This window comes from Dermochelys coriacea, chromosome 8, assembly GCF_009764565.3.
Source record: "Dermochelys coriacea isolate rDerCor1 chromosome 8, rDerCor1.pri.v4, whole genome shotgun sequence".
Taxonomy (NCBI): Eukaryota; Metazoa; Chordata; order Testudines; family Dermochelyidae; genus Dermochelys; species Dermochelys coriacea.
The window spans coordinates 18241240-18263945 of record NC_050075.1 but is presented as its reverse complement, the minus strand read 5'-3'; the positions used below and the strand labels follow the sequence as shown (position 1 = coordinate 18263945).

The 22706-nt window shown below is 40.9% G+C and overlaps 1 protein-coding gene across 2 annotated transcripts; it reads left to right on the top strand.

Annotated features, from left to right (window-relative positions):
- Nucleotides 1–23: 23 nt before the first annotated feature.
- Nucleotides 24–20035, top strand: PLAC8L1 (PLAC8 like 1). Of its 2 annotated transcripts, none has more exons than XM_043520249.1 (6): nt 24–340; nt 777–913; nt 5343–5599; nt 11432–11565; nt 17242–17378; nt 18578–20035. In XM_043520249.1, the coding sequence occupies exons 3-6, from the start codon at nt 5475–5477 to the stop codon at nt 18719–18721; spliced, it is 540 nt and encodes a 179-aa protein (XP_043376184.1). In that variant the 5' UTR covers nt 24–340; nt 777–913; nt 5343–5474; the 3' UTR covers nt 18722–20035. The 2 variants fall into 2 exon arrangements, with proteins under 2 accessions (XP_043376184.1, XP_038268464.1); XM_038412536.2 differs by having other exon boundaries at nt 697–913.
- Nucleotides 20036–22706: the final 2671 nt, after the last annotated feature.

Here is a 22706-nt window from a genome sequence, read left to right as displayed (position 1 = left end):
TCGATCCGCAACAAAATGTTTCATTTCAACTTTGAGCATTTTTTTACTTTAAAAAACCCCAACCCATTTTTAATTGAAAAATCGAATTTTTTGTTTCAAAGAGGTCGAAACAAGAGATTCTGATTTCCCGCCCCCTTCATCCCCCCCGAATTGTTTAAAGGCTCTTTCAGCCAAATCAGTTTGGCACAATCTACAGGAATTCACGAAAGGTTGACCCAAATTTTTCATGTTTTTGCAACAGAAAATGGCTGAGAAAGTCACTCGGCTGTACTTGGCACCATTCTTCTGGACATGACAGAGCATGTGAAGAAGTATGGGCTTTACTGCTGCTGTGCCATAGGTCTTCAAGAACTCGCATAGAAAAAATCTGAAGTATTTAAAAATAAATAATAGTCCAAGCCATTTCTATTTCCTGTCCCATATCCTGTCCAATATCCTGGGCAGAGTGGCAGCCACCATCTTTTTCAATAACTTATTAACCAATGTGGAAAAGGGGGTTGAGGGTAGGGTGATCAGATGTCCTGATTTTTATAGGGACAGTCCCGATATTTGGGGCTTTTTTCTTATATGGGCGCCTATTACGCGCCACCCTCGTGCTGATTTTTCACGCTTTCTATTCGGTCACCCTAGCTGAGGGTGAAAGACACTGGTCCTTTTCTCACCTTTTTCTCTGTGCTTTGATTTGTTTCTCTTCAGACAACCAGGCTACCTCCTCACGCCTCTTTAACTAGGGCTTGTCAGTAAGAAAATGAACTATTTTAACTGTGCAATTACAGTGCCTGCTGAATGCTTGTCATCACAGCGGTAGGAATCTGCTCTGAAGTGTGTATCTGCTGGAGAGGGAATTCTAACTTTGTGCCCTGGTTGCTGTAAGTATCCAGCGAGACTTGCATACCAAGCCCCCTATGTTTGTGTAAGTATATAAAACACTGAGAATAAGACTCAGATTTTTTTGGCCAGCCAAGGAAATAAACGCTCAGAAGACTCCATGCTTTTGATGGAGTTATACTCAGGAAAAAGAAATAGGTGTGTTCATAGAAGTGGGTAGGATCAAAGTAGTAAGTATGTGCTGTATATTGTAGGCACAGGTATGTAAATACATACGTATACTGACTGAATAAGGTCTCTAGTGACCCCTTCATCAGCAAATCTGAGGTTGTCTACACCATCCCCATCCTCCTCAATCTTCTCTGCTGCTTTTGACACTACCACTTTTCCTCTTCTTGACATTGTGACCTCGCTGAGTTTAAGATCCTGTCCTCTCCTGGTCTCCTACCTCTCTACCTGTTTTTTCAACATTTGGTGGCTTAGGGCAGTATATATAGCAGAGTGCTGCTGGTAGAGAGAGTGGTACAAATCAGAGAGTGAGGGAAACGAGATAAGGAGCCTTAAAAGGTAAAAAGATTGGGAATAAAAAATGGTGAGGAAGGCAGGGACGATGAAAACAGACCTAGCTGGTAAGTGAGATTATGATGGGCCTTATGCGGCTGAGACATGAAACCCACTTCTCGTACCTTCAATAGCTCAGGCTCTCACTTCTGCTTTTATTCTGCCTGCCTTCTCTCAAGTGTCTCGCTGTGCTAATCTCCAACATCACCTATAACCTATAGTTAGACAAACAATGCAGTCAACATAACTAACTAGGTCTGGCTATTTGTTACAATCAAGCAGGAAAAACTTTCATGCCATTTACTCAGACCAACAGTGCATGATTTCATCCTCTTTGTCATGCCCTAGCATCATGTCAGTCCCTCTGTGAGCTTCCATTAATAGCCCGTCTCCATGTGTTAGCAATGATCGTTCCCCCCGCCCCCATTTATAATGTTTTGGTCAGCTCAAGGTGTTAAGTCTTGATTGCCATTGTGCACTTTGCTGCTTCTGTTAGCTCAAGACTCATAGATTCATAGATATTAAGGTCAGAAGGGACCATTATGATCATCTAGATCATCTCCTCCACAATGCAGGCCACAGACTCAGTACACCTTGTATTGTAAAGTTACAGTCTTTGCTTTACATTCATTATCCTCATGAAATACAGTCTTTAATTCATGGCTTCCTAATTTCACACAGGTGTATAGTGAACACTGCAATGGGCTTTTTATACATTTCAAAGAATTCTTCTGAGTCTATGTAAAGGACTCTTGAATAAACAGACTTTGTACATCACAACCAATTTGGTGTTTTGTAGGAGTTACCTCTGACACTGGATCTTTTTAAAAAGATCTCCATACACCCATTCTCCTCTCCGATGTCTCTGGGAATACATCCCGCTTTAGGAGAACCTTTGTAGGATGTTAATGGTTCCTCCTCCTACTCAGGTTTTTCAGGCTCAATTGTCAGATAAAATCACTTTTTTAGACTCAGAATTATTTTTTCTTACTTATTTATAGCAAATAGTTTATCGCAGATTGTCAGGGCTCTGAATGTCACAAATTGTTTGACTTTCCTTAAGCAGCTTTGGGTCTGATACTGAAAATTGAGATTTTAATGAACAGAGAAGGAATGAGGGACAGCTAAGTATTTCCAGATGTGCCCCCTGGTCCCAGTTCATAACACTGACACCAACTTCAAGTCAGAATGCTAAAGGTTTAGGTGCTACCCCAGGAATGGGGCGATATACTAAAGCTGACCCTTCTATGCTGTTCCTATAGATTGTTGTTACATTACAAGTCTCCTCCTTTGGAATAAGGCCTAAAATCTTTCCACCAGCTCTGGTGGATATCCAGATGGAAGTAACGAATAGGTGCTTCTGCAAATAACTACGATGTTACAGGCAACAACCCCCCAAAAAGCCCAGCTGAGTTTCAGGCTAGAGTGTAGAATGGAGATGATCAAAAAGGTTTTCTTAAACAGATGCTTTCCTTGTCTAGAATCACCTTGGCTGGCTCCAGAAATTGGAAACCAAGCAAGCAAATAAATAAATAATCCTGAAGCAGTGTGGACTGACAACCAGATAAGCAGGGCAGGCTGGACCTTGATCCAAAACCTTCTAACAGCAAAGGTTGCTTCTTGACCCTTGTCATTTAACAGCTTGTGTTTGCATTAAAGCTTATTGCAAGAACAAAGAAGATTTTAAACTGATGTTGCATATTGAAATAATGTTTTGGTTTGCTTTTTAAAGAAGGCCTCTAGGAGGAAAATCTTGTACTTTTAATTGTGAAGCAAAAAACAAAGACTAATATGCTTCACATTTGCTTAAGGTTCCTGCTGCAGTCCAGACAAACTAAACTGATCATTCTTCCTAGTCTTGTTTGTTTGTTTCCAGGAGATGTCACTGTTATGCAGCTATGTGTGCAATTTCTGTCTGATAAAAACTAATGATGATATAAAGAGATTTGTTAGTGTTAGATTCTCCATATTAGTAGCAAAACTCTGTGCCTTCTTCATAGCCTTACTGGAAAAAGTTTGGTTAGGTAAGCTTTAACAGAGAATTGCTTTTAAAAAACATTGATGAGCAATTTTTTGCTCACGCTAATGTATAATGTTGTCCAGTGGTATGGAGCAGAATGACGATCAAGGCTCTGCTACTTACCTGCTATGTGGCCTTGGGCAAATTTCCTTAATTCCTCTCAGCCTCAGTTTCCCTATCTTTAGCAATAGTATTAAAATACCTTCCTTTCTCTCGGGAGTTTTGTGAGACTTCATTAATGTTTCTAAAACTTTGAGATCTCCTGAAAAGTGCTATAAACATGCAAATTATTATGGCTGCATTACTTAAAGTCATCACAGATTGGATGAAATCCCAAATTGTGCGTAGATTTCAGCAATCTAAAAATAAACTAACACTGAAAATAATTTCCTCTTTTGCTGTAGTCCTCTTCAAAATGACACAAATGTGGCTTGATTCCCCCCATCAGGTTCCCATCTTATAAGATTCAAGGAAAACTCCAATATCAACAATCTTTTACATGGGTCCTGCCAAGAACTAAATTAACATCACTGGGGGCAGTGTGGGAGGCCTTCTCTAATGGAGGCAAGAAACCAACCCCTCCTATGTGAACTGTGGGCCTGTAATGTGGATACTTGACCAGTTATGTCTGATAAAAGTTAGTGACAGGATAAAGGGATTTGTTAAAGTGTTAGATTCCCCGTATTATTCGCAAAACTTTGGGATGACTTTGCCTTACTGGGAGAATGGGGGTTAGGCAAGCTTTAACAGGGAATAGTTTAAACGAAATCATGAGCACGAACTCCTGGCTGCCTTACATAGGTATTAAATCTGTTTGCACTTAATTCCTTCTGTGCCTGGTTTATCTCTGTCCTTCAAACTTGATTTAGTAGAATACTCTGTTTTCAGAGCTGTCAGCCAACAGTAAACTGTAGCTTTTTCTTTGCCCCTTCCTCCACTTTTTCTCTCTCCTCCAGCCTTAATCCTGGTCTACACTTTGAAATTAGGGAAGTATAACTATGTTGCTTAAAGAAAAGGAGTACTTGTGGCACCTTAGAGACTAACAAATTTATTAGAGCATAAGCTTTCGTGAGCTACAGCTCACTTCATCGGATGCATTTGTTTCCACCAAATGCATCCGATGAAGTGAGCTGTAGCTCACGAAAGCTTATGCTCTAATAAATTTGTTAGTCTCTAAGGTGCCACAAGTACTCCTTTTCTTTTTGCGAATACTGACTAACACGGCTGCTACTCTGAAACCTGTTATGTTGCTTAAGGATGTGAAAAATCCACACCCCCTGAGTGTGCAGTTAAACCAACCTAAGCCCTGGTGTAGACAGCGGTAGCTCTATGGGAGAATTCTCCCATTGACCTAGCTGTCACCTCCTTGGAGAAACCCTCCTGTTGGTGTAGGTAGCATCTTTACTGAAGTGCTACAGTGGCACAGATGCAGTGTTTTAAGTGTAGACATGCCCTTAGCAACTGTCTTCTCACATTGCTTTTGGTAAATTGTTGAAAGATTTCTTCAAACACTGTGAAATAATATATCATTAGTTGTGTACTATAACTGTTAGTAGTAATAGTGTGAAAGGTTATGGAAAGGTGGTAATACTACTGGATCTGATATTTATACGATTATACATTTCTTAGCTGGAGCTATAGGCCCACTTGCCATTGAATCACATTTGTGGCAAAAACATACATGGGCACTGATTAGCAGTTCTTAATCAAGGGGGACTGGATTATTTTCCATCACTTTAAACTTCAGGTCTGTATCTCCAGTTATTCATCATTTTAAAGGACTCTCCCATCCACAACAGACATGCTTTAGACTAAAAGACTAAAGCTTAGAGGCAGAAGGGCTATCTTCAAATTTCATGTAAAGATGTGCATGTATGTGTGTAATTTCTGGGGGAGGAGACAGTTTCACTTTCTAACCTGGGGGTTGTTTCAGCTGTTGGGACCCCATTGTGACATCAGGCCTGAGCATGCAATGATGTCATCAACATTCAGCTGTGAACAACCTTGAGGCACTTCTGAATTCAACAGAGAAGGAGAATTTTTCTCTCTTTCCCCTCAACCCCAAATGAACCACTTGGGAAGTCGCTGCTTCAGTGAGACTGAGGAGGCCTCATGGCCCGAGATCCAAGCGCCACTTCTCCTTTCCCTAATAACACCTGAAGATGGGACTTTTTTTCTTTCTGCCCTACGGTAAGAAATAAAATAAGGTGCCTGCCTTTCACATCAATGTTGGCATTATAAATAAACTGTGTAAAAAGAAAAATATATTTTACAGGTGATGAGAAATGTGCTTGCTGCAGTATAGTGCTCTGCACAGGATTCAGTTTGGCACAAGTCTTAGAGAGGATTCCTTGTTGTTCAGTCCCACGTGGATTTCAGCTGAGAAGCTGATTGGTCCTTTTAGGCCTCCATGGCCAATGAAGAGAGAACCATTGACTACATGGGCACCAAAAAAGCACCCAGAATCCAAATTTTGATTAAACCTGGATATATTTCAGTAGTGTCTTATTAGGTTAGCACGATAGATGGACCTTAATGGGACTAAATCGGGGGGCCCAGATAATCTTCATCCAAGAATATTAAAGGAATTGGCAACTGAAATTGCAAGCCCATTAGCAAGAATTTTTAATGAATCTGTAAACTCAGGAGCTGTACCGAATGATTGGAGAATTGCTAATTTAGTTCCTATTTTTAAGAAAGGAGAAAAAAAAAAGTGATCCGGGTAACTACAGGCCAGTTAGTTTGACATCTGTAGTATGCAAGGTCCTGGAAAAAATTTTGAAGGAGAAATTAGTTAAGGACATTGAAGTCAATGGTAAATGGGACAAAATACAACATGGTTTTACAAAAGGTAGATTGTGCCAAACCAACCTGATCTCCTTTTTTGAAAAAGTAACAGATTTTTTAGATAAAGGAAACGCAGTGGATCTAATTTTACCTAGATTTCAGTAAGGCATTTGATACCGTGCCACATGGGGAATTATTAGTTAAATTGGAGAAGATGGGGATCAATATGAACATCAAAAGGTGGATAAGGAATTGGTTAAAGGGGAGACTGCAACGGGTCCTACTGAAAGGCGAACTGTCAGGTTGGAGGGAGGTTACCAATGGAGTTCCTCAGGGATCGGTTTTGGGACCAATATTATTTAATCTTTTTATTACTGATCTTGGCACAAAAAGTGGGAGTGTGCTAATAAAGTTTGCAGATGATACAAAGCTGGGAGGTATTGCCAATTCGGAGAAGGATCGGGATATTATACAGGAGGATCTGGATTACCTTGTAAACTGGAGTAATAGTAATAGGATGAAATTTAATAGTGAAGTGTAAGGTTATGCATTTAGGGATTAATAACAAGAATTTTAGTTATAAGTTGGGGACGCATCAATTAGAAGTAATGGAAGAGGAGAAGGACCTTGGAGTATTGTTGATCATAGGATGACTCTGAGTGCCAATGTGATATGGCTGTGAAAAAAGCTAATGCGGTTTTGGGAAACATCAGGAGAGGCATTTCCAGTAGGGATAAGGAGGTTTTAGTACCATTATACAAGGCACTGGTGAGACCTCACCTAGAATACTGTGTGCAGTTCTGGTCTCCCATGTTTAAAAAGGATGAATTCAAACTGGAGCAGGTACAAAGAAGGGCTACTAGGATGATGCGAGGAATGGAAAACTTGTCTTATGAAAGGAGACTTAAGGAGCTTGGCTTGTTTAGCCTAACTAAAAGAAGGTTGAGGGGAGATATGATTGCTCTCTATAAATATATCAGAGGGATAAATACCGGAGAGGGAGAGGAATTATTTAAGCTCAGCACCAATGTGGACACAAGAACAAATGGGTATAAACTGGCCACCAGGAAGTTTAGACTTGAAATTAGATGGAGGTTTCTAACCATCAGAGGAGTGAAGTTTTGGAATAGGCTTCCAAGGGAAGCAGTGGGGGCAAAAGATCTATCTGGCTTTAAGATTCTACTTGATAAGTTTATGGAGGAGATGGTGTGATGGGATAATGTCATTTTGGTAATTAATTGATCTTTAAATATTCAGGGTAAATAGGCTTAATCCCCTGAGATTGGATATTAGATGGATGGGATCTGAGTTACCCAGGAAAGAATTTTCTATAGTATCTGGCTGGTGAATCTTGCCCATATGCTCAGGGTTTAGCTGATCGCCATATTTGGGGTCGGGAAAGAATTTTCCTCCAGGGCAGATTGGAGAGGCCCTGGAGGTTTTTTGCCTTCCTCTGTAGCATGGGGCATGGGTGACTTGAGGGAGGCTTCTCTGCTCCTTGAAGTCTTTAAACCACGATTTGAGGACTTCAATAGCTCAGACATAGGTGAGGTTTTACGTAGGAGTGGGTGGGTGAGATTCTGTGGCCTGCGTTGTGCAGGAGGTCAGACTAGATGATCAGAATGGTCCCTTCTGACCTTAGTATCTATGATCTTTGCTGGATTTATTCTCCACTGAGATTAGGAACAATCTGAAATCATCAACTAAATGTTAATGAGACACAAATCAGCTGCTGAGTAGGAAAGGAATCCCCTTTAGGAAACCGCCATGAGTGAGCACACTTGCAAATACTCATTTTTAATTTTTATGTAGTGCTTTGCACCTTCACGTGGCTCTGTTAATATTGACCAACTCTCAGATTGCCTGTGTGGGATAGATAAGCATTATCCCCATTTTACAGCATAGGAAATGATGGCATGATACAATGCGGTTGAGTCTTGCCTGAGAAGCATCAGTGCAAAACTGGGATTACAGCTCAGGGCCTGGACTGGCCTTCCTTGGCCCACATGGAGATGATCTTCCCCCTTGTATGCATGTGTGTGTTAATTGCCTCCACAGCACCTTCCTCTTGCTTCCATGGGGCTGGGAATGAGGCTGAGAGAGCTCTGCAACCCGCAGGCCTCCCTTCAGTAACTCTGCGGAGAATTCACTACTCAAGCACTGATATAGCCAACATCTATATTACTTCATGAACCAGAGCCCCTCTATACTGACCCAAGGTACAAGAGTCCCTGGCAACATGGAAGGAGTGGATCCCGAATCCAGTGTGGAGGCATAGGGCCTCCATTCACCTGAATCTAATTCTCCAGCAGACCCCTGTTTTCTACAGAGTTTGGCTTGCCACAGGACCCCTTCCTGTGGGACTTTCTGTGGAAAAGGGTGGCTGGGCCCCGGGAGTTCTTGGCTCTTAGGTCCATGTCAACTAGACCTTGCTGCCATTTCTAATTTAAGTGCGCGTTGTCCCATGTGGTCAAAATATTGACCAAATTATCAGCGGATTGTTGTGTGTTCTCACAAAGAATAACATTAAGAAATGCTGAGGACTGATACAGGCTCCCTCCTGAGTTATATAGTTTAATAGCAGAACCTATTGATATTGGCATGAATGACAGCTTCCCTGATTTAGCACAGTTGTGTTCTTCCACTGCTGGAGAAAGGGGGTGGAAAAAAATAATTCCCAGAGGATACTATAGTGGAGATTTAACTGTTGTGATTTACTGAGGTAGCATTGATGCAAGAAGCATCAAAAAAAGCCATTCAGGAAAAAGCAGTGTTACCGCACCAGAAGTCCAGAGAAACTAGTCAGCCTCTCAATCCCTTTCTATTAAAGTTCTTGCAGTTTAAATTTCAAAGAAAGTGGAACAACATTATTGAACCTAGGGAAAATTAATTACTGTGTGGAGCATTTTAATTAAAAAAATCCATGCAAGTGTGTTGCTGCCAACTCTTGGTTTTTAAATGGGGATTGAACTACTCTGGTCTGACTCTCCATCTGTATGAAATAAACCTGGGAGCCAGATTCTGGTTCCCACTCTGGCCTCTGTTTGTGCTGCTACCGTGCCATGTAGGCTGGGCTGTAAAGGTGCCACCTAAGCCCTGCAGCAAATTCCCCCAATGCTGGAGGTACTTAATAATGCCAGTTTACAAGGTCCTATTTTCATTGATTTCATAGAGTTTAAGTCCAGAAGGGACCATTATAGATCATCTAGTCTGACCACCTATTTAACACAGTCTATGAATTTTCACCCAGATACCCTTATATAAAGGCGAATATTCTGGGGAGTGTTTTATGTAAGACATTGGAGGTAATTGTCCCACTCTACTGGGCACTGGTGAGGCCTCAGCTGGAGTCTTGTGTCCAGTTCTGAGCACTATGCTTTAGGAAAGAGGAGAGCAACAAAATGATAAAAGGTTTAGAAAACCCCTCCTCTGAGGAAAGGTTAAAAAAAACAGGCCTGTTTAGTCTTGAGAAATGAAGACTGAGGCGAGACCAGCTAACAGTCTTCAGATACGTTAATGGCTGTTATAAGGAGGACGGTCACTTCTCCAGGTCCACTGAAAATAAGAAGTAATGGGCATAATTAGCAAGGGAGATTTAGGGTAGATATTAGGAAAAGCATTCTAACTATAAGGGCAGCTAAACGCTGGATTAGGCTTCCAAGGGAGGCTGTGGAATCCCCATCATGGGAGATTTTTCAGAACAGGTTGGATAAACACCTGTCAGGGATGGTCTAGGTTTACTTGGCCCTGCCTCAGCACTGGAGCTAGGCTTTGATGACCTCTCCGGGTCCATTCTAGCCCTACATTTCTATGATTTGATGCATTGAGATTGAGCACAGTGATTTTTGTTAGACAAAAGCATTTCATTCCTCAGCAAACTAAACCATTGTGTGCCATAGGCAGAGAATATGAGAGACCGAGGTACCACTGCTTGAGGCCCTTGCAATGTCAGGAAATAGATTAGATAAGACGTGCCCAGATGATCTACAACCCTTGCTTGAGAGAGAGACAAAACTTCCCCAAGGTCCCAGCCAGTCTGACGGGGGGGAAACTCCTTCCTGATTCCAAATCTGAGGATCTGTATGACCCTGAGCATATCAGCAAGACACACGAGCCAGGCATCTAAAAAAGAGGATTCTCCATGCCTCCTGAGAGCACTGGTCCTCCCCATTTGTCATCCTGGCTCTAGCTATGGCCAGTCTCTGGTGCTTCAGAAGAAGGCAATAAATAAATAATAATAATAATTAATAAAAACATTCAACAACCCTAGAATACATCTGGCCAACTGTGTATCAGAGAAAAAATTCCTTAATGACCCTGCAGGCAATTGGCTGAATCTCTGAAGCATGAGATCTGATTTGTTGCTCCTCTCCCTGTAGTCCAACCTCCCTGATGTAAGAAGCAGGGCTGGGAACATGGCATGGGGGAGACAAGGGTGTTGGCAAAAGGAAGGGAAGTGGCTGTAGCACTGAGTACTTCTACCATTCTGGGCTGCAAAGATCCCTGCAGATAACTGTGAAGATGCTGTCATAACTTGGGGCTTGCATCATTGGCTGCAGGCACAGTCTGGGTGGTACAAAGGGCGATTAAACCTCTTGGAAGATGCAGCACAGAATGCAGCCTTAGATATTCCACCAGAAGAGTTGCTCACAATACTACTTTGGAAAGAAGTTGGGTTCGGCTCAGAAACCAAGTTTCATGCTATGTGCAAAAAAGAAAGAAAATGATACATTTCAGCATGCAAATGAAATCGTTCCACTCAGAAAAAAAAATCAGTATCAGTAGCTCAGCCCTTGAAAACCCCCTCTGGTGAAATGATGAATGAATTGATACATTCATCATAAGCATGAAAGGTCTGTGCTAGGAACAGATTTCTAGTGTTAACATTAAAGAGGTAAATTGCAGTGATTTGGCTGGTGGATGCTGACACCTGCATGGATATTGTATATTTGCACTTGAAGTACTTGGTTTCTGATCAATTCTTTGTTTGCTAGAGACTGAAGGGCAATGTTGATCAGCTATATTTTCTGCCGCACTCTGAGTGGATAGAGAGCAGCAGCAACAGAAACAGAGAGAAACAACACTGCAAAAGAGGATAGCCATAAAGCAAATTGGTAGCACTAAAATAATGAATTCCACTTTTTTCCTGTCAGACTCAGGGTTGCTTCATTTATGAGCAACCTCGGTGGTAAAAGCCCAGCCTCTCTCTTTTATTTTATTGTTTTTTTCAATCAGGAACAAAAAGGCAACAGAGCCTGTGACAACTCAGCCGACCCACAGGGTTGGCATGTCCACCATCACAACAGTCACACGGACCGGAGGAGACTGGACCACTGGCCTTTTTGGTATCTGCAGTGACAAGAGTGTGTGTAAGAGTTTGCAGTGTTTTATTGCTGCTTTAATTCCCTCCTTTCGGGATGAATTCAAGTAATACGGGGAGGAAAACAAAATGAGACTTTTATAGAGCAGTTACCAGACACTGGAGATTGAAGATCAGACCATCCATCATGGCTGGTTTAGGGGTAATGAAATTAATATAACTGAGACTCCCAGTAAATCAATAGTCAAATCATAAAAACAAATAATGCTTGTGGAAACCTCTTTCATGGATTCTAAAGGTTGGGTGTATTTTATTGTCCCATTTTGTCAGTGGAGAAACTGAGGCATCGAAAGATTAAATGTCTTACTGAAGCTAATGCAGTGAATTAGTGGTAAAGTCAGGAATAGACCAATTCTCCTGACTCCAATTCAGGTGCTGAAAGCTACAGAAGGCCAGTCACAGAGGCCTTAGTTATCCCCTGTTTCTGTTTCTTTCTCGTGCTTCATGTAAATTAGTGGCTAACAGAACAAAGTATTAGCCCACGTAATGCAAGAACTCATTAAGGATTTTGCAAATAGTTACAAAGAGTCTTTCGCACAAACCCTCCCCTTTGGTTTATGTGGTGTATCCTGCAAGCTTCCTCTACACAGCCCTGCTAATGAACTTCATTGCTGACTTGCATTTGCAGGTTCTGTGCCTTTTCTGAACAGGGAATACCCATCCTATCATATTGCATGGTGATTTATAGTGTGAGCGAATGATGGGATCAAAGTGAGATCTCTATGCTAATTTTACTTGTGACAGTGGTTACCACAACTGCCCTGCATTTGGAATGGTCCCTAATTTGAATGGCTGCTGCTTCCTTTGTCAGAAAGAAGAGAGGGAAGGGTGTTCTGTAGCAGGTTTGAGCTAAATGGGCTCTGTCTATTTTCCTGCCCTGCGGGCTGAATTAAACCACATTAGTACTTGAGAGAACTAGGGAAGATGGGTCTGAAAGACTAGATATCTCCAGCCAAATCAGTTCGCTCTTGTGCATTAGTGAGTTGCTTGTAGCCATATTGTCTGTGGAAGTAGTTTGTAGTTTCTAGTGCCAACTCACTCAGTACCAAAGGACCCCCGAACCAAGACCCCCCCATCTACTTTTCTTCCATAGTTGCAAAATAGCTTTAAATATTTGATCAGTTCTTGAAAATAGTTTCTAGAATATTGAGAACAATCCTTGTCAAAGGAGAATTGATTCCGAAAGTTATCATTTTAAGAGCAGTTACTCTCACCAATAGGAAGTCATCTGATGACTAGAATGCCCCATTTTGTAAGATAGAGTATGTACTATGAGAGATGCATGTTACTGGATTACCTGTGTGTTAAACACATTTTGAACAGAAGTTCAGAGAGGAAGGATGGTCTAGTGGTAAGGAGCTAGCCAGAAATTTGAGTTCAAGTCCCAGCTTTCCTCCACCCCGTTCCTGTGTGATATTGAGACTTCGTGCTGTGGGTCGCAGTGTAGACATATCCTTAGCCTCCCTGGGTATGTCTGCATTGCAGCTGGGAGCAGGTCTCCCAGTTACTGTGGAGACATACCTTTTGTGCCTCAGATCTCCGTCTGTAAAATGGGGATAATAGCACTGCCATTCATTGGGAGGATAAATATGTTACAAACTGTGAGGTGCCAAGATACTCCGGTGATCAGGGCCAGACAAGTACCTAAATTAGACAGAATTTGATTTAAAAAACCAAACAAATTGAAAAAGGACTATTCTCCAGAGCTGAAAAATAGTTTAATTGTGTGAAGGAAGGAAGCGGGGACTGTTGAGTCATTAAGGTGCAGCACTTGGGAATCATGAGTTCTTCTCCTGGCTCTTCTAAAGACATGCTGTCTCATGATCGTAAACTCCGGCAAGTCGCTTACTTCTCTGTCCCTCAGGTTCCCCATTTGCAAAGTGGGGATGATATCTTTGCCTCATGTTAGACTAAGTTCCTGTATGTCTATCAAGGTCTTTGATGTCTTCATTTAGGAGGATCAGAAGGTATTAATTTCTATTTGAAAACCAATCCTTGAACTTGCCCAAAATTAAATTAGCCTTAATGCTGCCAATTCTGTTCAATTTAGAGAGAATAAATTTACATACATGGTGGCATATCCACATATAGCGCTTGGAGTTCCTGATGCCACCGAGGGGTTGAAATAAGCGCTAAAGCCAGAAATACAACCCCTTTCCACCTCCTCCCTTATTTCAGTTTAATTAAATAACAGAAAAGTGAAAACTCATTATTTTCAACTTTCCATTTTCTTTGGACTTGAGTCCCCTTCCAACCAACCAGAAAATGGTAGGATAACCCAGAGCTGTAATTTGGGTGTGCCTATGGGCTTGCATGCGGTGGGTGGAAGACATTTAAGGAAATATACTCTCTTTACTCTCTTACTTAATTTGGTCATAAATTATGTTAAGCGAGCAACAGAACACATAAGCCCCTCTCTACTGCTGTGTTAAATCTTGGCTGCCGAATGAACTCCTTTTGCTACAGCCGCTCATAATGTCAGTGTTGTTAGCCATCATGCGGGAAAATTTAAATGTAGTTGGGCTAGATCCCTGAATAGTGTTCAGCACCAACATCATCCATGGAAGTCAGCTGGAGTCAGGGAGGCTCAGCATCAAAAAGGATTTGGCTAACTAGTAGTTCTCCTGTCATCCTCATCTCCTGTGTTACAGTGAGAGTTTGCATTACCGCACTGTCATAAATATAAAGGGAAGGGTAACAACCTTCCTGTATACAGTACTATAAAATCCCTCCTGGCCAGAGGCACAAAATCCTTTTACCTGTAAAGGGTTAAGAAGCTCAGGTAACCTGGCTGGCACCTGACCAAAAGGACCAATAAGAGGACAAGATACTTTCAAATCTGGGGTAGGGTAGAAAAAGGTTTTGGTCTGTCTGTTCTGGGTGCTTGTCGGATACAGATCAAGGAAGCAAGCAATCCAACTCCATTAGAATTAGTAAGGGAATGTGTTAGCTTATATTTGTTTTGGCTTGTGTTTTTCTCTGTGCTGAGAGGAAGGTGTATTCCTGGTTTTCTTTTTGTACCTTTAAAGTTTGGGCCAGAGGGAAATCCTCTGTGTTTTTGAATCTGATTGCCCTGTAAGATTATCTTCCATTCTAATTTTACAAAGGTACTTCTTTTACCTTTTTCCTTTTATAATAAAGTTCTGTTTCTTTTAGAATCTGATTTGGGTTTTTTTTTAGTATCCTAAAAAAACCCAAGCTTGGTCTGTGCTCATCTTGTTTATTCTCAAGCCTCTCCAGGAAAGGGGGTGTAGGGGGTTTGGGGGGGATATTAGGGAGGAGTAGGAACTCCAAGTGGTCCTTTCCCTGAGTTTGTCTAAATTGCTTGGTGGTGGCAGCGTTACTTAATCCAAGGTACAAGGGAGAATTTGTGCCTTGGGGAGTTTTTAACCTAAGATGGTAGAAATAAACTTAGGGGGTCTCTCATGCGGGTCTCCACGTCTGTACCCTAGAGTTCAGAGTGGGGAGGGAACCCTGACAAGCACTAACTAGGTGCCATTAACCAATGGCTTCCTGCCATCCCTGACTAAGAGAGAGACAGTATATTTGTAAACACTGTTTTTTGTTTTTTTTTTAAAAACAAACTCTTTTGTGTATAAGCAGTTGCTAAAAATTAAAAAAGGCAATAAACCTGCCTTCTGTGTCTTATTCTGGCATACCATGGAATCCTAAACATGCATCATTTTCCCTCTGATCTTTAAAAATAAATTTTCTTTGCCTTAACTTAAAAAAAAAAAAAGAAAGAAAAGAAAAAAATTGTTGCAGAAATTTCTAATCCTTTAAACAGAAGGTAAACAACTAATAGCAATGTTTTTTCTTTGTTTGTTTGATGTTTTATCTCCTTTACTTTCTCTCGCTTATTATTTTCGTCTGTTTTCTTTTGTCCTTTTAGCTTTCTTTCATAACATGTCAACAGTAGCAAATCCTCCCTATTAATTTGCAGTAAGAATACAATCTGGAGCAAAGCCCTATTCAAAGGCACAAGGTGCTTCATATTGCTCACTGTGAATGAGTTCTCTGAATTTTATTTTGAACACAACTATAAAGGCCCGGGCTGCTTATTTTATGGAAAAAGTATTTATAATGCCAGTTGAAGGATTAAACAGGCATATGAATGTGTTTGCAATTGTTCAATAGATCAATGAACTTAAATTCACAGTGGAGCAGCTGAAACAATACAGCTGATATGCATGTTCTAAGAAAACTGCTACTTCTTTGACTTGTTTGTCTGAAGGTAGCTCAGCTGAGCTTTGGATGCAGGTATGAGGTCAAACTATGCCCTCATTTACACCTGTCAACTCTACTAAAATCAGTGGAGTTCTACACTGAAGGGGCAGGGCTTTTTAATTCCAATTTCTGGGTGGATTGATTGGGCTATAGAAATGGGTTTCAAGACTTGGTTGACATCATTACTCAGCTGAACATAGAACTGGGGATTCATTTTTGGCTTTCAAGTTTTGCTCTTAGCCACTGGTGAAAATACCCTTTTGGATAAAGAACTCTGTTTAGTTTCTCCTGCTGTGTCACCTAGGATCATTTACATTGACTTTGTTGTCTTAGCCAGTACCCTGCTCCCAGATGAGGTGAGTTGAGGGCTGTGGCTGTACTATTTCTTTCAGCTTTTGTCATCTTCAGAGTAGAATATTTAAAGTAATTAATTTACAGATTCAGGCTTCCACTGAGATTAATGTGAAGATTTCCTAAAAAGGGGGCCATTGACCATACTTAACAGAACAGGAACTAGTTTATTTTATTGAAAAATACTGTATCTATAGTCACCAAAGAAATTAAATGAATGATTCCCTGCAGTGGGCACTTGTGCTATCATTCTGCTATAGACAAATGCTATCCTAGGTGCTTTTACTCCTGATTTGAGAACAAAAGACATTTAAATGAATTGCATGAAACTGTGTGATAACAATGCTGTTGAATTTATCTTTTTCAAGAATTTTAAAAAGGAAAAACAAATGAAGCCAAATGGGATTCAGTGCTGTCTGGAAAGATATTTTGAATACAATGTATTTTAAGCTTTGCTGTCAGTTCATCCCCCTTTTGGAGATTTAGGGCCTATTTGCACTACAGGGGAGCAGTATCTTCTGCCGTGGTTGGAACAGTAGTATAAAAAGGCCTTTAGTGTTAGAAAAGTGTTCTATAGACTGCTTTTTTGGGGGTGGGTGATCCATTGTATACCTGCATTGGTTATTTTAGCTCAAAGACTAAAACCCCTATCCACACTGATCATCAAAACCATAGCAGTATCCTGTTAGCAATGGTTGGTTGAAGATAGCATAGTTCATACATCCATAGACATTCGAACCAAAAATGACCTGCTGGGCCAAGTAGTGTAGTGATTATCAAACTGTGACTTATGAAACTGTACCTGGTGTTCTGCAGAAAGCTACATGTTGAGAACTAAGCACTAGGGGATTGGGAAAAGGAGATGGGACGCATGTGAGTTGCCCACAGAAAGAAGTCATTGGAAAGCCACCACCTCCCTTCTAGTGTAGGGTTCGCTAGAATTCTGTGAAGTCCAGTTTAAAACGCTCTTATCCCCAAGGGACAAGGCTATTAGAATGAAATGAATGTTCCAGGTTATTTTCAAAATGCCGTTTACCTCTTGTTAAGTGTGAACCTACAGCACTTCTGTGATTGTGGTTACTGGCAGGTGTCTGTGGTGCCTTGTGTAGTCCATGCCTAGAATGCAACCTTGCAAGGCACTATGAGGAGTGCCTGTGTTTCCCATTGCTGCCAGGTTCCACCTTAGCGTTGAGAGTCGGCGCCAGAGAGAAATACAAGATACGAGTAAGTCTTTGTGTGTGTGTTGCGGAAGGGGGAGAAGGCTGTTTTGTGCAGCTTACATAATTCTAAGAGGCATGTTCCTCCTGTTCCCAAAAGAGAGACTGCAGAACAAGTTTAATATCTGTAGACGTGGTCAAATGGGATTAGTGTGCTGGAGTGTGCCACTGAATATTGATGATGTAGAAATTCTGCAAATGTAAAAAGTTCATTTGGGGCCTGATCCTGAGAGCAAGGAGCTCAGCACCTCACTAGCTTCCTCCTCCCTTATTTTCAGCTAGGGTTTGAACGGTGTCCTCTAGCCAAACTCCTTTGTGATCTGAGAATCTGTTGTTCAGATGCCTTAATGCATTTTTAAAGCAGAACTAATACATTAAACCTCAAGAATGCCCTTTCTCGTTGCAGGGAACCAAAGGCAGCGTTTGATTTATGCCCATTCCAAGCAACTATTCATGTTTTTTAAAGTACTTTGGAAGAACAGAACTATGGGAGTAGGTGGGTGGGGATTGTTGTTTTTGGTTGCTGTAAATTTACATAGCCCAGAGCTGATGCTGTAAAATATTCATTGCTATGTAATCAGGATGGCAAGGAACAAAGAACATTGTTCAAACCACTTTTTAAAGGCTTATGAGGTACCGAGTGTCCTCAAATCTCATTGGCTTTAATGGGAATCATGGGCACTCAGCACCGTGCAAGGTCGGAGCCTAAGGTTATGCCCGCACTGCAATGCGGGGGTGTAACTGCAGGTCATGTAGACGGACCCAGGTTAGCTTCAATCTAGCTAGCTCGGGTACTGACAGCAGCAAAGCTGCAGCAGCATGGGCTTCAATATGGGCTGTACAAGCCCGCCCAGAACCCTCGGCAATTATCCGGGCAGCTAGCCCGTGTTGAAGTCTATGCTGCTGTGGCTTCACTGCTATCCAGTACCTGAGCTAGCTAGATTAATAGTACACTGCTTGCAGCGTAGACAGATCCTAAATCTTCTGTAGGCCAACAGATTAGAAAAGATCCTGTTAAACACTGGGCCCAAATCAGATCTCATTTACCCCAGTGTAAATCCAGAGTAACTTGTTGATTTAGGTCCGAATCGGGCTCAGCAACTCATTCTTACTGTAGGGTGATTAGAATAGGAAACACATAGCGAGGCAGAAAAGCTGCTTCACGATCATTCCATTTGTGTGAAATGATCTTCCTGCTTTCCCCAGGGAACCCTGTGTGAAGACTGGATGGCAGTTCATTGCTGCTGGCCTTTTGCTGTTTGCCAAGTGGCCCGAGAGCTGAAGAGGAGGGCAACGACCCAGATCTATGAAATAAACACTGCTTCTACAGCTAAAGATACCCTAGTTTAAAAATTCCCAGCCAGAAAGCTTGCTTCATGATACTTTATTTTTAGAAATAAAATGCATTTTGTCTTACAGCAAAGGCTCTCTAATAATCCTGCAGGGCTGTGTATGTTAAACCGTGATATAACACCTAACTGGCTCAGCTGCAAATTTCCACAGTGCAACCATATTATGTGGTTCAATGATCTAGGGCCTGCTCTGAAGTATGGCGCCGTTGATGACCTCTTTCTCTGGGCACAGGGATCTGGAATCCTAATGCAAAGCATTTTGCATGCAATTCCTTAGCAAAGCAGCAGTGGCAAAATCACTGCAACTGAAAAGATTATAGGGAAATAGGAACACATTTAAGGGAGGAAGCACAGTGCCGTGAATAGGGCATGAAACTGGAAGTGGAAGGAAATGGGTTCTTTCTCTAACAACTCAGTGTGACCTAAGCAGCTCACTTAGTCTCTCTGTGATTCCATTTCCCCATCTCCTAAACATGAGACTAATGATACTCACCCTCCTTTTGAAAAGCACTTTGAGATCCTTGGAGGAAAATTCTCTTAGTACTAAGTATTATTAATACAGTCCTTTGTAGATTACTGCAGTTTTGCTGGAGGCAAAGAAGGGAGATAGATCTCCCTTTAATTGGGTGTCAAAATGGTGATGGGTAGAGGGAGACAGCCATGATAGTCCTAGCTAGAGTCCCAAACTCAAACCACATTCCCAGAGTAGCTGGGAAAGGAATGCCTGAATTCAGAGTAGATCTGCTAAGTCCCCTGAAACCAGCACTAAAATAATTCTCCTGTACAAAATAATTCCTTTCATGCAGGCTACTGGAAAGATTAGAAGTAGAATTCAGTTCAAATAAATGAAAATAAACATTGTTTTATTGTTTCATGCAAAAACAAATTTCATGGCAACACAAAATCTTTTACAGAATGGAATCATATACATATTTGGCATTGAAAACTTGACCAACATCTATACTTTCCATCTGCTGACCTCCACCATGCTGATGAGCTAATTTTTGCAGTGCACTCATTCTGAAACCCAGTCTGTCAATTACTTTTCCAGTGTATAAGGTGCAGTACTCCACTCAAGTCAAGGTAACTTTTTTTTTTTAATTGATCTACAGACAACAAACCTAAACATTAGAGTTATAAACTTAAACAAGTAAATTTGTAGTAACTTAGAGCATTCTAAAACCAGAGCCTTTCAACTGATGTAATACAAAATAAATACCTCAGTGGTTAATACAAAACAGAAGATGAAGATACGTTTTGTTCATCAACTTTTCACTTCTTCCTCTTGAGGAAAGTGAGTTAAATTGAAAAACCTTTTAAAAATAAACTTCATATAACTGAATTTATACAACAGTTATTTTTAAACAATAGACTAAAATTATACGTTCTGTCCACCTCCCCAAAGTCCTCCCACCCCATCACAAAATTAGGGAAGAAAATATATTCTACTATTTCTATTAAAAAAACAAAAAAAGTTTCCATTCTATTCATTTATAACACAATGCAATGTTACAACCATATTAACAGCTATTGGGTTCAATACAGGAACAACTGGATGAAATTCTCTGTCCTCTGCTATGCAGGAGGTCAGACTAGATTATCTAATGGTTCCTTTTGACCTTAAAATATATGAATTTTTGGGCTGAAATTTGGTCTAGATAGTCTATTTTTTCATGTTTATATGTTTACCAAGTTTGATCATTTTTATAGTTAGCAGGAGGCACTCCAAATAGTGGTTTCTGCCATCAGTAGAATTTAAAAACCAACCAAACAAAAAACCAGTCTCCTTTACAAAGCGGAATTCAGAGTAAATGACTTGTGCAGGTTCTCACTGAAGCTTATAGCTAAACTCTCATTGGCTTTAACTGGGCAGGATCAGGCCCTAAACATTGACCACTTTGGGTGTTTTAAAACGTTACTTTTTAAACAGCTGAGATATTGATAGAAAACAAACATTTTAAAAAGCCACTGTGCATGAAGCGAAAAAAACCACTTCTTATGGATTTTATTACATTTAAATATTTACACAATAAACTGTAACGACTCTATTTAGTAAATGATTCATATTATAAATATACATATGAAATCACTTGTGTGTGTAATTTGTGGGCCAAACCCTGCATTACTGCTTTCCTGCATTAGGCACGGAGTAGTGGGAGAGAGAGGGGAGCATAAAGCCCACCATCGTTCTCCCAAAATTCTGGGCCCTGTTGTGCCTTGAGCAATTTAGAGCAGCCCAATGGCTTCTGTAATTTACAATGGTTTTCCATGTGGTAACTCCTGTGGTTTCGTCACTGAGAATAGCTGGAGGGCAGCATGCTGTGGACACATCCCCTGCACCTCTGTAGTGGAATCTGTGAGGAGAGATAGTGTGTCCTGTGCTACCAGAAAATCCTCCTTATATTGGAGTTATTTCTAGGGCAGAAGTGGTTGTCTCAGTAGTTTGCAGTCCCTTTGTGTCATCCTAGAAGAGTAAAGGGGCCGCAGTGGATTCAAGAAGCTAGCCTGGTATCTATAACACAACAGTGACACATTTGCCTATAGTAACATCAAGAGATTTTATACAGTAGGCATGTGGTGTTGATTTGGCCTTGCTCCTCTTTCTTACTCTTCAGCTATATATTTGATGCCTCTGTTGTTTTTTTCATTTAAAAAAATACTTGCTATAAAGCTAACGAAAAAGAGCTTAAACTACAGAACCCCAGGTTGAAGTAACCCCTCAAAGCAAGGACAGTTCAGAGGTAAGAATGAAAAACATAGGCTGACACCAGTCTTATTTTGCATTATGCCTCTTTCTATTTGCCATTAAGTAAATAACTGCTATGTGAGCTAAGGGCTGTCTATCCTCCCAGACTTTTAGCCTTTAACCTGGATTTTGTGGATTTAGGTCAGACCTGTTAGTGTGTTAGCTTTTTTGTAGTTTATGAAAAATTAACAGGATCAGGGCAGAACATGAAACACTGGGAAACAAGTGACCTATTTAAAATACCTCGTGACTAAAAATACAGAATGGATTTGATGTCTAAATGCACTAAAGCTAATTGGTCTTCCTTATGCTAGTTTTAGAAAATGACCTTGCCAATTCAGGGCAAAATATTTGGAGCAGGAGAAGAAGGGTGCATTGTTTGTCATTTGATCATGACATGTAAATGGACTGTATGCCCATGTTAGATAAGATCACTGCTGTAGATATATCATGCTAAGTGATGAGGAATGATTGTAAACTTTGTTGCTTGTTTTGATGCAAACAGAAGATTCTTCCTGGCTTTTCTCTGAGCACTCTTGAGATGGATATCCAACAAACGTTACTTAATGTCTTCCTGTATTTACAATACAGCTCTACCTACCATGGAAATTAGTCACAACCTAATTCTCCTTAGCATCTGATGCTATTTCTTCAGTACACTCTTTTCCTGGATGCCAGCCTGTTTTTCCAGTATCAAGACACCTGGATTGTGTCTGAAAGGAGGAACCAAGCATGAGAGGGAAAGAAACCAGCGTTTGGTACTGTACTCCTCATTCTCAACTTTGACTAGTTTATTACAAGATTTGTGGTATCTGTTTTTTTTTTCACAAAGCCCCAGCTTCTGGAGTCAAGTGATTAAGTGACACTAAGCTTTTATTTACAAAAAGTTTCCAGCTCTACTGGTTGTGAAGAAAATGTGAACCCTGAAGGCTCAAAAATAAGAAGGCAAATAAAAGGGACCCCAACTTATGTAGACCGTGATCTGCATATATACCTCATTAGCATGTCTCAGCTCTTCTCAACTCCCAGTAAACATATGTTTCTGATTCTACTTTCCATGTGACTGGCCATCCTCCTTGAGTGTAACCCATTTATAATCCCAGCCCATCCATCTCATCAAGTGACAAAACTCTCCATTAGGCACCCCCATCATGGGGCAGATACTGTCCCTCTGCAACTTGTCCCAATTACAGTTGTCAAGCTCATACTCTGTTGCTGTCGTGGTCCCTTCTAGTAA

What these genes read in the sequence shown, in the direction of transcription:
- PLAC8L1 (XM_043520249.1), top strand. Translation starts at nt 5,475, where the DNA reads ATGAACCACTTGGGAAGTCGCTGCTTCAGTGAGACTGAGGAGGCCTCA. An exon ending in CTGCAGTGACAAGAGTGTGT is followed by an intron (nt 11,566 to 17,241) that starts GTAAGAGTTTGC and finishes GGTTACTGGCAG; the next exon opens with GTGTCTGTGGTGCCTTGTGT. An exon ending in GAGAGAAATACAAGATACGA is followed by an intron (nt 17,379 to 18,577) that starts GTAAGTCTTTGT and finishes TGCTTTCCCCAG; the next exon opens with GGAACCCTGTGTGAAGACTG.